The 15266-nt window shown below is 40.4% G+C and overlaps 1 protein-coding gene across 3 annotated transcripts in view; it reads right to left on the bottom strand.

Annotated features, from left to right (window-relative positions):
* Positions 1-14604, bottom strand: part of MIOS (meiosis regulator for oocyte development) — a 47500-nt gene extending 32896 nt beyond the window's left edge. Inside the window, exons 1-3 of one of the 3 annotated variants that reach the window (XM_049641511.1) lie at positions 14343-14604; positions 6736-8077; positions 6315-6413 (exon numbers count right to left, since the gene is read on the bottom strand). In XM_049641511.1, the coding sequence (XP_049497468.1) occupies positions 6315-6413; positions 6736-8029 (1393 nt within the window). In that variant the 5' untranslated portion in view covers positions 8030-8077; positions 14343-14604. The other 2 variants (XM_049641514.1, XM_049641512.1) reach the window with 2 other exon arrangements.
* Between the last annotated feature and the right edge of the window lie 662 nt (positions 14605-15266).

Genomic DNA, 15266 nt, shown 5'->3' with positions numbered 1-15266 from the left:
TGGACCCACAACTATATAGTCAATTCATCTTCAACAAAGTAGAAAGAATACCCAATCGAGAAAAGACAGTCTCTTCAACAAATGGTGTTGGGAAAACTAGACAGCAACATGCAGAAGAATGAACCTGGACCACTTTCTTACACCATATACAAAAATAAACTCAAAATGTATGAAAGACCTAAATGTGAGACAGGAAACCATCAAAATCCTAGAGAAGAACACAGGCAGCAACCTCTTTGACCTCAGCCGTAGCACTTCTGACTAGACACATCTCTGGAGGCAAGGTTAACAAAAGCAAACATGACTTATGTGAATTTCATCAAGAAAAAAACCTGCACAGTGAAGGAAACATTCAACAAAACTGAAAGGCAGCCTATGGAATGGGAGAAGATATATGGAACTAACATATCTGATTAAGGGATAGTATCCAAAATCTATAAAGAACTTATCAAACTCAACATCCAAAAAATAAATAATACAGTTAAGAAACAGGCAGAAGACGGGGCACCAGGGTGGCTCAGTTGGGTAAGCATCTGACTTCGGCTCAGGTCATGATCTCACAGTTCATGGGTTCAAGCCCCGCATCAGGCTCCGTGCTAATAGCTCAGAGCCTGGAACCTGGTTCAGATTCTATGTCTCCGTCTCTCTCTGCCTTTCTCCCACTCATGCTCTGTCTCTCTCTCTCTCAAAAATAAACATTAAAAAAAAATTTTAAGAAAAAAACCAGAAATGGGCAGAAGACACGAAGAGATGTTTCTCTAAAGACGACATACAAATGGCTAACAGACACATGAAAAGATGCTCACCATCACTCACCATCAGAGAAATACAAATCAAAACCACAATGAGATACCACCTCACACCTGTCAGAATGGCTAAAATAAAAACCCAGGAAACAAGAGATATTGGCAAGGATTCACCTTACACTGTTGGTGGGAATGCAAACTGGTGCGGCCACTCTAAAAAACAGTGTGAAGGTTCCTCAGAAAGTTAAAGATAGAGCTACCCTACAACTCAGCAATTGCACTAGTAGGTATTTATCCAAAGGATACAAAAATACTGATCTGAAGAGGCACAAGCACCCCAATGTTTATAGCAGTACCATCAGCAGTAAGCCAAATTATAGAAAGAGCCCAAAGTCCTTCGACTGATGAATGGGTAAAGAAGATGTGGAAAACACACACACACACATGCACACGCGCACACACACACACACACACACACACACACACACACACATACTGTATGATTCCACTCATATATGGAATTTAAGAAACAAAACAGATCAACATGGGGAAGAGAAGGGAGAATAAAATAAGATAAACATAGAGAGGGAGAGGGCACCTGGACAGCTCAGTCAGTTGAGCATCTGACTGTTAATTTTGGCTCAGGTCATGGTCTCAGGGTCATGAGATCCAACCTTGCATTGAGATCCATGCTGGCTGTGGAGCCTGCTTGAGATATTCTCTCTCTCTCTCTCTCTCTCTCTCTCCTTTTGCCCTTACACTGCTCACACGTGTGCTCTCTCTTGCTCTCAAAAAAATGCAAACAAAAAAACAAGAGGGAAGCAAACCGTAGGAGACTCTTAACTACAGAAAACAATTAGGGGTTGCTAGAGGGGAGATGAGTGGGAGGGGATGGGCTAAATGGGTGATAGGCATTAAGCAGGTCACTTGGTGCTGTATGTAAGTGATGAATCACTAAACTGTACTCCTGAAACCAATATTATTACACTATATGTTAACTAACTTGAATTTAAATAAAATCTTGGAAGAAAAAAAAACACTTTTAAAAAATTGGTTTCAAATACTACACCAAGCAATCAGACACCATGCTATTTGCAGATAGTAATTTGTTGCATTTATACATCTGTATAACAAAGCAGTAAAAGTATCAAGTGTGTATAAGAACATTTTGTTAAAAACATTAAGTCCTAGCTATTCTGTCTGTTAAAATAATTCTGAATAGACAAGTTCTATAGATCAGAATTTACCCTTTAAGTATGAAAAATATTTTCATCATATTGGATAGAAGCCTGACCAGTATTTATTACACAATTTTCTGCCATCTTAAAAGGAAGAAATTATAATTAACATTATGAACACTGCTCCACAAGACTGTACAAGACATTCCCTTAGAGCATGCCTTCTCATCCTGGTTGACTTCAACACTCAGTCTGTCCAATAAATCAGTCTGTCTCTTTGCTTCCTTATATCCAGTGGTTCACGCCTCCAAGATTTTACCCACTCCTTTAATGAACACATCCAAACTGATCCTCCTTCAAAAGAGCCACTTTCTTGGGCGCCTGGGTGGCTCAGTCAGTTAAGTGTCTGACTTCAGCTCAGGTCATGATCTCATAGTTTGTGAGTTCGAGCTCCACATCAGGCTCTATGCTGACAGCTCAGAGCCCGGAACCTGCTTCAGATTCTGTGTCTCCCTCTCTGCCCCACCCCCCACTCACGTTTTTTTTTTCTCTCTCTCTCTCTCATAAACATTAAAAGGAAAGTTACAAAAAAAAAAAAAAAAAAGAAAGTTACAAAAAAAAAAGAAAAGAGCCACTTTCCTACCACAACCTCATCGCCTTTCAGAAATCTCTCTTCTAAATTTTTCAACCTTACAATCTCTTGGCCCCTCTTATTTTTACTTACCAGTCTCCTGTCATTTCCCTCCCCAAAACCAACAAATGAATCATTCTCTTGCCAGTACCCTTAATTCTCTCACCATACTGTCCTTTATTTTATCTTCTGATTAAAACAATTGCCCCACAATCCTCTCATGTTTCTCAAAACAACTCTGGCTCCTTTTCTCCATGTCTTCTACCACCTTCCTGCTCCTTTTCAACAAGCAAACCTACCACACTGAGAAAAGAGAGCCATTGCATGGTAAACTCATCAGCCTCCAGTCATTCAACCTTATACAACCTACACACTTTTCCCCTTTCCCTCTGGCAGTATGGAGAAAGTGTACATCCTGTCTAAAGCTAATCTTTCACCTGTGCTCTGGATCCTATTCCTTCATATTCCTAGGAATTTTGTTCTTCACTCCCTTCTCTCTGCATCATCACTTCTTTGCATGGGTTTCCTCACATTAGCATTTAAACTTGCTTAAATCAATCCCACGTTAAAAACAAAGCAACACAAAAACCTTCCTATGACTCTGGATTCACCTGCTGTGCTTTTATTGTATCCCTTTTTATCCTCCTTCATGTGGTCAAGAATTATTTAAAATGGATGACTTTACTTCTTCAACCTACCCTAAATTTCTTGCCCACTGCACAGCTCCACCTAGCTATCTCAAATTCAACTTTCTCCAAAATGAACTTTTTCTTCTCAAATGCACTCTTAGGTTATTCCTATCTAATCAACAAGTACCAGCATTATCTTAGTTTCCTAAGGTAAATATGTGTGCTTTCACTTTTCCTTCCCCTCCGTCTCCTTTACTCAATCATTAAATTTTGTCACGCTCTCTACCCACATTTCTCTCACTCCTCTGCCACTAACTTTGGTAGGAACACCCTCATATCTTGCCTAATAACTGTAGCTTTTATCTGAGGTTCCTGTTTGATCCTTTCCAATTCATTCCACACATAGCGACAGCTCTAAAACACAAATCTAATTTTGTCAATACTCTGAAATCTTTCCTTGCTTCCCCTTGTTACAGGGTAAGTCTCCCTAAATTCTTACCATGATTTCTAAGTCCTGAGCTGCCCCACTGCTTACCTTTCTAGTCAGCACTCTTTCCTCATTTTTTTCTCTCTCACACTCTGTTCCAGCAATACTAAAATGTGCTACAGTCCCTCTCCTCTGGGTTAATTGCATATGCTGCTCCATGTCTAGACCTTGTCTTCGCTGTTACCTCCTCCAGGGAACCCTCTCCAATCCTTACAGCCAGGCTAGCATTCTTCTATACATAACTGTTTGTTCTTCCTTATGTTAAATTGCCTATGTACTTGTCCATATTCTGAATTAGAATGTAAACTTCCCAGGAATAGGGGTAATATCTACTTTGTTCAGTCTCTACAAAGGAAGAGACTTGTTGACAGTTATGCCTTTATTATTCCAAGGACAATTCTTGGCATATAACAAGCAAATAATAAGCATTTGCTGAATAAACAAGTTTACCTCATACTGTAATTGTAAGAATTACATAAAGTAACATGGGGAAAGCAGTTAGCATGATGCCGAATTCATAGAGCACTCAGTATCTATTATTTGTGACCAAAGTTAAAATTTCACCGTGTGGTCTAATAAACTTGTATATGAGATTACTGTGAGCAAGAAGTTTCAGTATGTTGACTATGTGTTGAATCATTAGGGATACAATTAGAGAAAGAAGTGCGGCCAGATAAAAAACTGAAGTCCACAAGTGCCATCTTTGACAGTTGTTTCTCTACTTTTTACTTTGGGGCTGTAAAAACAAAAATATCAAAACCAAAACAAAGAAAAAGCTAAAAGTCTAACAATGAGGAACTCTTTCCAATATAGTTTTTTAATGTGGGTAAAGACTATTTTTGATTCAAGACATTCGGTTTCTACTTCACCAGAAATATATAATGATGGACTATTTTTCCCCTTGCTTTTCCTCAGAGGTAGTTTGTAAGTTTTTTCCCTAAAATATGTCAAAATACAACAACAACAATAATAAACCTCAGAATAACTAAGAATGCAATGTGCCCTCACCTACCATATAGCAAAAATACTAAAAATTCTATAACTCGGTGTTTAAGTCTTTGCAGCAGCAGTTCTAAAGTCATGAACCGTGGTACGCAGGTTCATCTACAGGGATATGATAGTATTATCTGCCCTTTTATTTATATTAATAAAAATGGAAGTTTCTAAGTAGACTCATTTTATTTATAATAAATTTACTTATTTTTTTACATTTATTTTTGAGAGACAGAGCACAAGTGGGGAGGGGCAGAGAGAGAAGGAGACACAGAATCTGAGCTGTCAGCACAGAGCCTGACACAGGGCTCGAACCCACGAACTGTGAGATCATGACCTGAGCCGAAGTCAGATGCTTAACTGACTGAGCCACCCCAGCACCCCAATAATAAATTTATTTATAATAAAAGTTACTTTTGGGGTGCATGGGTGGCTCAGTCGGTTGAACGTCCAACTTGGGCTCAGGTCATGATCTCACATTTCGTGGGTTCAAGCCCCATGTCAGGCTCTGTGCTGACAGCTCAGAGCCTGGAGCCTCCTTCTGATTCTGTGTCTCCTTCTCTCTTTGCCCCTCCCCTGCTTACACTCTGTCAATCTCCCTCTCAAAAAATAAACATTTAAAAAAAATTTTTTTTAAATAAAAAAAGAAATTTAAAAAGTTACTTTTTTGGTGGAAAGCTAGTGAGAAAATACCAAAACGGAACTGATCAGATAATAGTCTATTGCATGTTCAGCAATATGGAACAAAGTAACGTGAAAGTCCTTTAAGCTTCTTTTTAATAATATAACAGTTTAAATGCTTAACCTATTCTTATTAAAAAAATAATATTTTATTTGGTATTATTTGTACAGTATTTATGAAAACCCTATTAAAGACCAAGTTGAACTTATTATTTGAATTGCCACTCTTTGACTAATAATACAAACTACTTTTCGAGCAGCCTGACTTTGTGGCCCAAATTTGACTGCCATCAAAACCTAGATACTGAATATTAGGTTGGGGGAAGTATCATAGTATAATGCACAATTCAATTCCAATAAAAACAGTAAGAACAACGGTTCAATGAAAAGATAAGTTTGGCTCTTTTGTCATCTTTATCTTATTCTTAATAGTTGATCAATTTCAACCCTGTGTTAATTCATACATTAATTTAATTATCAAGGATTCTTTCAGGTAAGGCTCCTTCAGGCAAGGCCACACTTCCTGACATAGTTACTTAGATCTTGCCATAGATAGCTAAGACAAAATGTTTGGACAGCAGAATTAAAAGGGAACTCCTTCAATTATACATCTTTTTATTTAGTTTTTATAAAAGCAAAATACTGTGATAAAATCCAAACCAACCACCATGACCCTGTAAGTCATCGGATGTAATACCTCTCAGGGTCTTCAAAAAAGTAACATGGGATAAATGAACAGATTTAGAAAGACAGTATCACTTGAAAGAAATAAGACTCCCTCTAAAAAGAATTCTGGATATAAAAACAATTATGCATTTAACTCAACTAAAATATCTAATCAGAACCCCCCCCAACAAAAAATAAAAAACAAAGTACGTATGCACACTATTCTGAAGTAACTAACGAGGAAAAAGTAGAAAAGAGTACAAAAATTATAAAACTTTAAAAAATAAAATTGAATTTTCTTACCCAAAGAGGATTTTACAATTGATTTAATTCCTGCATAAACCAATGATCCTTTGTTTCCTGGAGATTTCTGATCCATATCTTCTGTATACTGCTTCATAAGTATTTAAACGCATAGGAAATACTAATGATGATGTATAATAAAATACGTCAGAGCTGAATTTATTTTGATATGGAGCCAATTCATAATAGGCATCAGTGATAGTTCTACTTTATCGTAGATATACTTTTCTTCTTTCTCTACAATCTATAAAGCAGTATTTCAAGCTCAAGTTTTAAATAATTTTACTCTGTAATTTTAGCATTATGTAACTCGTATTTGCACATAAAACATTCGGAATAAAATTTAAAGACTGACTTTTCAGCAAACTTTCAGAACATTTCTACCTGATTCAGCTCATGAAATTCACAATGAAAAGGATATAGTGCAGAGTATACCAGAGTGACTTGAGCTGTGGATCTTCATTTCCAGCTAAAATATGGTTTCTCCACACCTGTTCTGTATCAAGTCCATACCTGGATAAAGCCCGAAGGCGCATCTTCGTTGCTATATCTTTTTCTAAAGAATTATCATTTTCTTCTTCTGCACATTCATACAAATGACGACCACAAGCCCACATTAAAGATGTTATTGGGCTCCAGGCAAGAGATATCCTTTCAAAAACAGTGAAATCAGACATTGTTCGGTTGGGAGTTACAACTATCATTCGATTTTGACTTGTTGGATGCCAAGCAAAGGAAGCAATGTAATTGTCACAAGGTTGCACACTTCTTTCAATTATTGTGGGCTCAGTTTCATCTCCAATGGGAGTGGGTGTGTGCTGCATATCATATAATCTAATAATATTACTATCCCTTGTCAAAGTGGCAAGCAGACCAGTCCTAGTTGGACACCATGCTACTTTTGTTAAGGGCTTTGGCTGCTCAGTCAAAGTCAAAACTGGCTTCTCAAATTTCCTTAGATCCCATATTGCAACCTGACCTTCATAGAAGGAAGCAACACGATCGTGGAAGTATGGGTCTACTGTCACCCCCTGAACAGCTTTTGTATTTACAAACATCTTTTGGCTCGTATTCCGAAGATCAAATATGGCTAGGTTACGATGCATACCAGCAAGGAGAAGTTTCTGGTCTCGTGGAAGCCAACAAAGAGACAGACAAGCATCATTCTGTCCCAATTCATAAAGAGGTTTTGTTACTAATAATGTTGTTTCAGTTTCACCTGCTGAAAGTCTCACTTTCTCCATGGGAACTATGTCAGGTGTATATTTGCTGCAAATATCCCAAATCAGCACTGAAAAATCAGCTCTATGTTTATCTAGCCCAGCAGCAAGCCAGTTACTATCCAATGGATTCCATGCAAGGGTATTGCATTGTCGGGCATGTTTTGGGACAAATTCTTTTCCTATCAAATCTTTGAATTTTGAGTTATGATCCTGACCAAGACTTGTAAGTACAACTCGACCATTTGCTTGTCCAACTGCTAGGAGGCATTCAGGATCATAATTGAGATACCAGGCAACACATTTCATATATGGTGTATCTGAATTTATTGATAGTAATGTAGCTGCAGAGTCTTCAGATAAACGTAAAGATCCAGCTTTGAGTTCTGAATTCACAGTAGATTCCACATGATATAGGCTCAGTTCTGAGTCACACACAACAAATCTATCAACTTGGTGTGGTGCCCACAATATATCAGGTTTGGTACCGCTCATGTTTAGTGATGTGCTCAAGTAGTCCAGTCAGGTCCATTCACTGAAAATCTGTTTAAAAATAAAAAGTTTTAAAATGTTAACAAAATACAAATCTAAGATGAAAAAACTATTTGGAAAGTCAGGAAATTCTCTATATAGGTACTCTGTTTCTCAATATATTTCTTCCAACTGCTAGGAATTCATGATCATATTTATTAATTAAAGAGGGAAAAAGAAGGGTGCCTGGGTGACTCAGTCAGTTGAGTGTCTGACTCTTAATCTAGGCTCAGGTCATGATCCCAGGATCGTGGGCTTGAGCCCCATGTTGGGCTCCGTGCTGGGTGTGGAGCCTGCTTGGGATTCTCTCTGTCCCCCTGCCCTTCTCCCCTGCTTGAAGGGAAGGGGAAGGGGAGGAAAGAAGGAAAGAAGAAATAAGGAAAAAGAACTTCTCCCAATAAAATGAGGTGGTAAGATTCTGAGAACTACATTTTGGCCTTTTTCCCCATGATCAAGTATTTTAATTGCACTGTGACTACTAACTTCATTAACCTCAGAATTAATATAACTTCAGCATGGTGAGCAAATTAATAAGCATCATCCCTTTGAAGGGGATAAAACTTTAAAGAATTATGAATCATGTTCTTAAGCAACAGTTTAGAGCAGCACTATCCAACAGAACTTTCCACAGTGACAGAAATGTTCTCTAGCTATACTGCTGTCCAATAGGGTAGCTATTAGCAACATGTGGCTACCAAGCACTAAAAATGTGACTAGTACAATTTTTAAATCTTATTTACCTTTAACTAATTTTTAATAAATAGCCAGAGGTTGCCAGCATAATAGACAATGAAGATTTAAAATACAATGCCACTACAAAGACAGAGGTCTCTTTCTCAAGGTTCAACAATAACAAGCAGCTCTATATGGCAGAATAAATAGCAGCATGTATTGAGCAGAGCTGACTTTTATTCCCACCCCTGACGTATATTAGCTATACGCCTGGGAAAGGCCTTTGTGACTGGGCGTCCTTTTGTTTTTTCGTCTATACAACCACAGAGTTGGTTTAGTGTTTGCCAAATTTCATTCACATACCATCTATTTTTATTTAATATTTTTATTTACATTGACTATTTTTAAAATCACAAAATCTATTTTAACCTATCATAAAATCCATGAATCATGGGCATGGTATGCTAAATGTATTTTTCTAATATACATTGAAATGTATAACTATTAAAATGCTTAATATGTTAACTATACTGGAATTTTTAAAAAATGCTTATGTTTTACCTAAAATCATCCTGTTTACAACCAGCAGTACACACTGCATTTGAGAAAAACTGAATTAAGTGATCATTAAAGGCTCTTTCAGATTTCAATTCTATACATTTTGATTAATATTGACATGGGATTTTGAAAAGATAAATATGACAGTCATTTAAGCACAAACTAAAAATAACTATGTTAAAATGTTATTTTAAAAACAAAAGCTACTTAACAAAAATGTAAATGTCTGTTTTTAACCAATTCTGGCTAGAGGTTATAGTCTGGATTAAAAAGGAACATGGGGCGCCTGGGTGGCTCAGTCGGATGAGCATCCTACTTCGGCTCAGGTCATGATCTCACGGTTCGTGAGTTCGAGCCCCGCATCGGGCTCTGTGCTGACAGCTCAGAGCCTGGAGCCTGCTTCAGATTCTGTGTACCCCTTCAGATTCTGGGTCCACCCCACCCCTGCTTGTGCTCTGTCTGTCTTTCAAAAATGAATAAACATAAAAAAAAATTTAAAAAAAAAAAGGAATAGACATTTAGTACCTTTATGGCAAATGGTATCTGCACAACTATGTTCTCAGTTGTTTTTTTTTTAATAGGTTTTGTTTTGTTTTGTTTTTAACTTTTACTTATTCTTGGAGGGGGAGGAGCAGAGACAGGGAGACAGAGAATCCCAAGCAAGCTTCGTGCTTTTAGCGCAGAGCTCTAGGGTTCCAACTCACAAACCATGAGATCATGACCTGAGCTGAAACCAAGAGTTCAATGCTTAACCAACTGAGCCACCCAGGTGCCCCTACAGTGTCAGTTTTTAAAAGGTAAAGCTATGGTTCGTTCATTCATCCCCTTCCAGATAGAGAACCTGGCACAGACTCCTAATATAGATAAACTAAAGAAATTCAGCTCAAACATACTTGCTTTACTTTTTGATCTTGTAAAACTTTTAGTCAGGAACTATTAGTCCAGAATTCGACAGACTCATACAATTTAAATGGAAAATCCACTAAGAATACTTATACTGGCTTATTTCCTTTCTTTGGGTTCTGAAGCTCAATATCAATCATTTCAATTATATTCTTACTAGACAGACCCTCAATTTCTTCATTTCCTTGCCACTTTAGGCTTGCCTTCCCCTAACCTTGATCAACCCTTATTCTTCTCTCCTCCACTCAGGCTGCCAAGTTTCACAGCTTAAGGACAGTTTCCACAGAAATTAAGGTATACAACATGTCTGGCCTATGGTGTTGATTCTGCAATTCTTTTACTTATCTGTATACTCAGGCCTTTATGAAATTCATCTTTATGTAGTATCACAGGGACCTTTCTAAAATGCAAACTTAACCAGGTTATACAATCTCTGCTTAAAACCCTCTAATGGTTTCCAATTGTTCTCAGTACAGAGTTCCAAAATCTTCAATATAACCTATAAAGTCCTAAATCTTTTGGCCTCTACCTACTGCTTTGGCCTCAAGGCACACCATTTTCCTCCTTGCTGTGTTCTGGCGACATGGTCTTCTTTTCAGTTCCTAGATTATAACCTCCCTCTGTCCCCTCCCCTCATCACCCCCCCATCACCACTCTTGCAAATGCCGTTCCCTCTTGTTAGAACATTCTTCCCCCCCTTCTTGGTCAAGTTAACACCTACTTGACCATCTCTCAACCATCATGGTTGACATCAAACATCCTCTATCCCCTCCCCAGTCTGTCAGGTTACTTAGTTATGTACTCTCAGTGAATAGTATTCCTTCCCTTTAAATCACCCTGTCTCTCCTACTAAATTATAAGCTCCATAAGAGCAGGAAAAGTACCTTTTGCTTTCTATTTGTACCTCTGATACCCAGCCCAGTGCCAGGCACTTAGTAGATACTTAACAATTATTTGTTAAATGAATGCATTTGTTAAATGCTCCATCTGACATTTCCCACACTGTTATATCCAAGTTTTACCAATCTCCTCATGCTTCTACCTATACTCTTCCTAGTAGAGACTGGCTCCAGGCAAGAGCAAAGTGCCCACTGTCATAACTGGTTCCAATGACGGGCAAGAGCCCACAGTGAGCCACAATGATCCTAAGAAAGGATCATTCTAATACCTTTCATTTATTCTATAAATATTTATTGGGCATAGTGTATGTGCTAGACACTGTTCTAAATGCTAACATGGTAGTAAACAGGGACAGATAAACTCTCTGATTGCTATGGACTAAATTGTGCCCTCTCCCCCAAATTCATACTGAAGCCCTAATCCCCAATATGATAGAATTAGAGAGAGCCTTTAAGGGGGGTGATCAGAGTGAAATGAGGTCATAAGGGTAGAGTGCTAAACTGATAGAACTGGTGCCCTTACAAGAAGAGAGAGAGAGCTATAGAGCTCTCTCCCTACCATGTGAAGACACAGTGAGGACACAGTAAGAAGGACACAGTGAGAAGGCAGCTATCTGTGAGCCAAGAAAAGAACTCTCACCAAAACTAGACCTGGCACCCTGATTTCAGACTCCAACCTGTGAGCACTGTAAGAAAATAAATTTCTGTTGTTTAAGCCATCTAGCCTAGGGGCTTTGGTTATGGCAGCCCAAGCAGACTAATAAAGGTCTAATAATGCCTGCGTTCTAGAGCTGAAGTTAGGATGTAGTAGGACGTAGCTGCAGTAGGACGTAGGTAAGACAACAGAAAGCCGGAACAGATACTACCAAGCAAGGGTTCACGCTCATGCCTGTACGGACAGAGGAAACCTCTTAACTGGAGGTATCTGGAGATCTAGCCTATCTTCCTATCTTATCAATAGGACTTTCAAAGTGTGCTTCTATTAAGCACACTTTCAATCTGGGCTTCCATCCCATAATCATATTCTTTACATGGATGATCTGTAAAACTTGGTGACAAACTGAAAAATCCACCTTAAAAAACACAGAGGGTGCCTGGGTGGCTCAGTTACTTAAGCATCCAACTTTGGCTCAGTTCATGAACTAGCAGTTTATGAGTTCCAGCCCCACATCAGACTCCATGTTGACAGCTCAGAGCCTGAAGCCTGCTTTGGATTCTGTGTCTCCCTCTCTCTCTGCCCCTCCCCCACTCGCACTCTGTCTCTCTCAAAAATAAGTAAACATTAAAAAAAAAATTAAAAGAAACACACAAAATAGAAAGCGTTACTATAATTTAAAAAACTCTGATTTGCATGACTCTCAAGGGAGGACCATCAGCATTTCTTCTGATGTAAGTATGCATGTACAACGTTTATATCCATAAAATGTTTCATATCCATAAAATCTGATTACAGTAATTTTTGTACAAAACTTGAGAGTTAGACTGGCAAACCCCTCTCATTTCACACTGGAGTAAAGTGAAGACCAGACGTTTTGGTTTTTGTCCAAAACCTCCCAACTCCCATCCCAGATTACTGTATAAGAAAAAAATCAACTACATCATTTGCAGGGCCTAGTGCAACATGAAAATAACAAGGCCCTCTTACTGAAAAATTATTAAGAATTTCAAGGTGGTGACAAAGAACATTAAACCAAGTGCCAGCCCTTCTAAACAACGGGTCATATGTGACTGCATAGGTTGTATTAACAACCTAGAGATATATCCATAAGCACCCTTTTAAAAAATATGTTTTTTTTTTTACAATCCAACACATGGTATAGATGGATCCTGGCTCATGAACGTAGATGACTAGGAATAAGGTGAAGAGCAAAGAAAACTAAACCTGGAGTCAGGGGACCTCCAGCCACGCACTGGCTAAACACTAACAAGTCTGTTAATACACCAAGACTGTAAGAGATAGAACACACCCTACCTTCATGTCACAAAGTTGTGACAAACTGAGTTCTTCATATCACACAGCTGTTAGTATTACTATGATTTTCTTCAACAACCCTGAAGTTAATGTTTTCAAGTGTTGGAAACACTGAAAAGTGGGAGTGGAAGGGGTGAAATCTGCAATAATTACAGCTTATGTTAACATCTTCACCTTCAAGTTTTACAAGCGTTCACTTCCCCTCAATGGTTTTGAGCACAGGAAAGCCATGCCGATCCTGTATTCCTCACCAGAACATCTGTAACAGCACTATCCGACAGAAATACAGTGTTAGCCACAGGATTTAAGTTTCTAGTAGCCACACTGAAAAAGTATAAGGAGATGAAATATTTTATTCTCCCCAACATATAAAAAAAAATCCCTTTCCAACATGCAATCAAAGTAAAAAACTATTCAATTTTTTTTTGTCTGTTTGGGAGGGGGGTGTCAAGTCCTGTAAATCCGATGGGTATTTTATCATACACTTAGAGCACATCTCAACTCTGTGTGGCTACTGGACAGTGAAGATCCATAATACTAAGTGTACAAAGTATCCAACTACCCTCTCACATCCTTTTGTTGTCTTTTACTTTTCTTACCGTAACAAATAACAGCAGCAGTTTCAGGAAGTTCTCACCCTCACCATCTTCAAGGAGATGCACTACACAAATTTCCCTTAAAATATAGTTATACAAAGGGCCTGTAATGCAGGCATCTGCAAATCATTTTAGCACTGCTCGTGGCACACGTGAAAGGCTTTATTCATCCTCTTACGGAATTTTCACTACTCATACAAGCACAGAACACAGCTAACCAACCGGGTGACAGGCCCTTTGGGAAGTATTTAATAAAGTACAGCCAAAGCGAGGCTCTTGCTATTCCGGGTAAATCAGGAATCTGAGGGCCACTCCCACGCTCTAGACACCTGGCTGAGCCGCCCGTCCAACGCGAGGACGCGGTTCCGCACGAACTCGCCGCGCGACTGACCGCAGCGCGGCCCCAGCGTCCCCGACGAGGTCCGAGCGCGCCCCGAGGCCTCCTGCAGCTCCGAGGCTCCCAGCTAGGCCCCGCCGGCCGCCCGGCGCGGTTATCCCGCAGCGCGGAACGCGACGCCCTGCGCCTCGGCTCCGAGATGGCCCCCGGGTCCGCCCCCGCCCGGGCCTTTCAACCGGGCTTTCCCGGGCCCCTCGCGGCGGCCCCGGCACTCCCGAGCCCACTACCCGGGCCTCCGTCGGGGGTGCTGAGACGCGCGGCCCGAGCCGCGCTCACTGACCTGATGAGGCAGCGCGGCCACCGCACAGCCACTTCCGGCTTGGTCACCGCCCCTCCCGCCGCGGGAGTCCGGGCGCGGGCAAGATGGCGGCCGCGGCGGCGCGGTCAGTAACCTAGGACACCCGGCTGGGACCCACGACCCCACCACCGCGCCTCAGGCACACGCGGACGTGCCTCGGCCTCGGAAGGATAGTTCCCCGCCCGTGAGCCCCGCCCTTCGTCGCCCCGGAATAGCCCCGCCCTGGGGCGGGGCCACTGCCCAGGAGGCCCCGCCTTCCGCTCTAGCGCTCCCCTGCGCCCCCGGAGGCACCGCCCCTGCGGCCTGCGAGAGGTAAAACCGGCAAGCTTACCTGGACGACTCTCGGAGAGGAAATTTCCCAAGTACTACACACACTTTAGCTCATTTGATCAGTTAAATTTACATTAACAATTTATGCAGGCCATACATGTAGTGGAAACTCCAGGGTGTTTGGTTCACGATTTATTCATTAATTTACTCATTCTACAAACACCTCTTGAGTGACCTTGTGTACCTAGCACCGTCCTGGAATGCTAGGGAACTGAAGTGAACAAAAAAGAAGTGGTCCTGGAAGAAAACAGGGATGCCTTGTAAGGCTAATACCGTGCTCCATCGAAGGGGCACCTCCTTAGTGTAGGGAGGTCAGGAAGGCTTCCCTGAGGACCCCTAGGGTGAGACTGGGGGAATTAGATGGGGAAGGGAACGGAGAGGAGGGGGTTGGAAGAGAAGAGCCTTTTAGGGCAGAGGAAGAGTGAAAGTTGAGGAGGGATGGCATCTCAATGGGGAAGCAGTCAAGTATGGATGGATGAGCAGAGGAAGTGGGGAGAGATTAAGATGCTGTATCAGAAAGGCATTTGGAAACCACGGTAGTGGGTCTCCTAAAGACAATGATGCAGTATTGAATGT

The sequence above is a fragment of the Panthera uncia genome, chromosome A2 (assembly GCF_023721935.1).
Source record: "Panthera uncia isolate 11264 chromosome A2, Puncia_PCG_1.0, whole genome shotgun sequence".
Lineage (NCBI taxonomy): Eukaryota > Metazoa > Chordata > Mammalia > Carnivora > Felidae > Panthera > Panthera uncia.
This window is presented reverse-complemented; position numbering and strand designations above follow the sequence as displayed.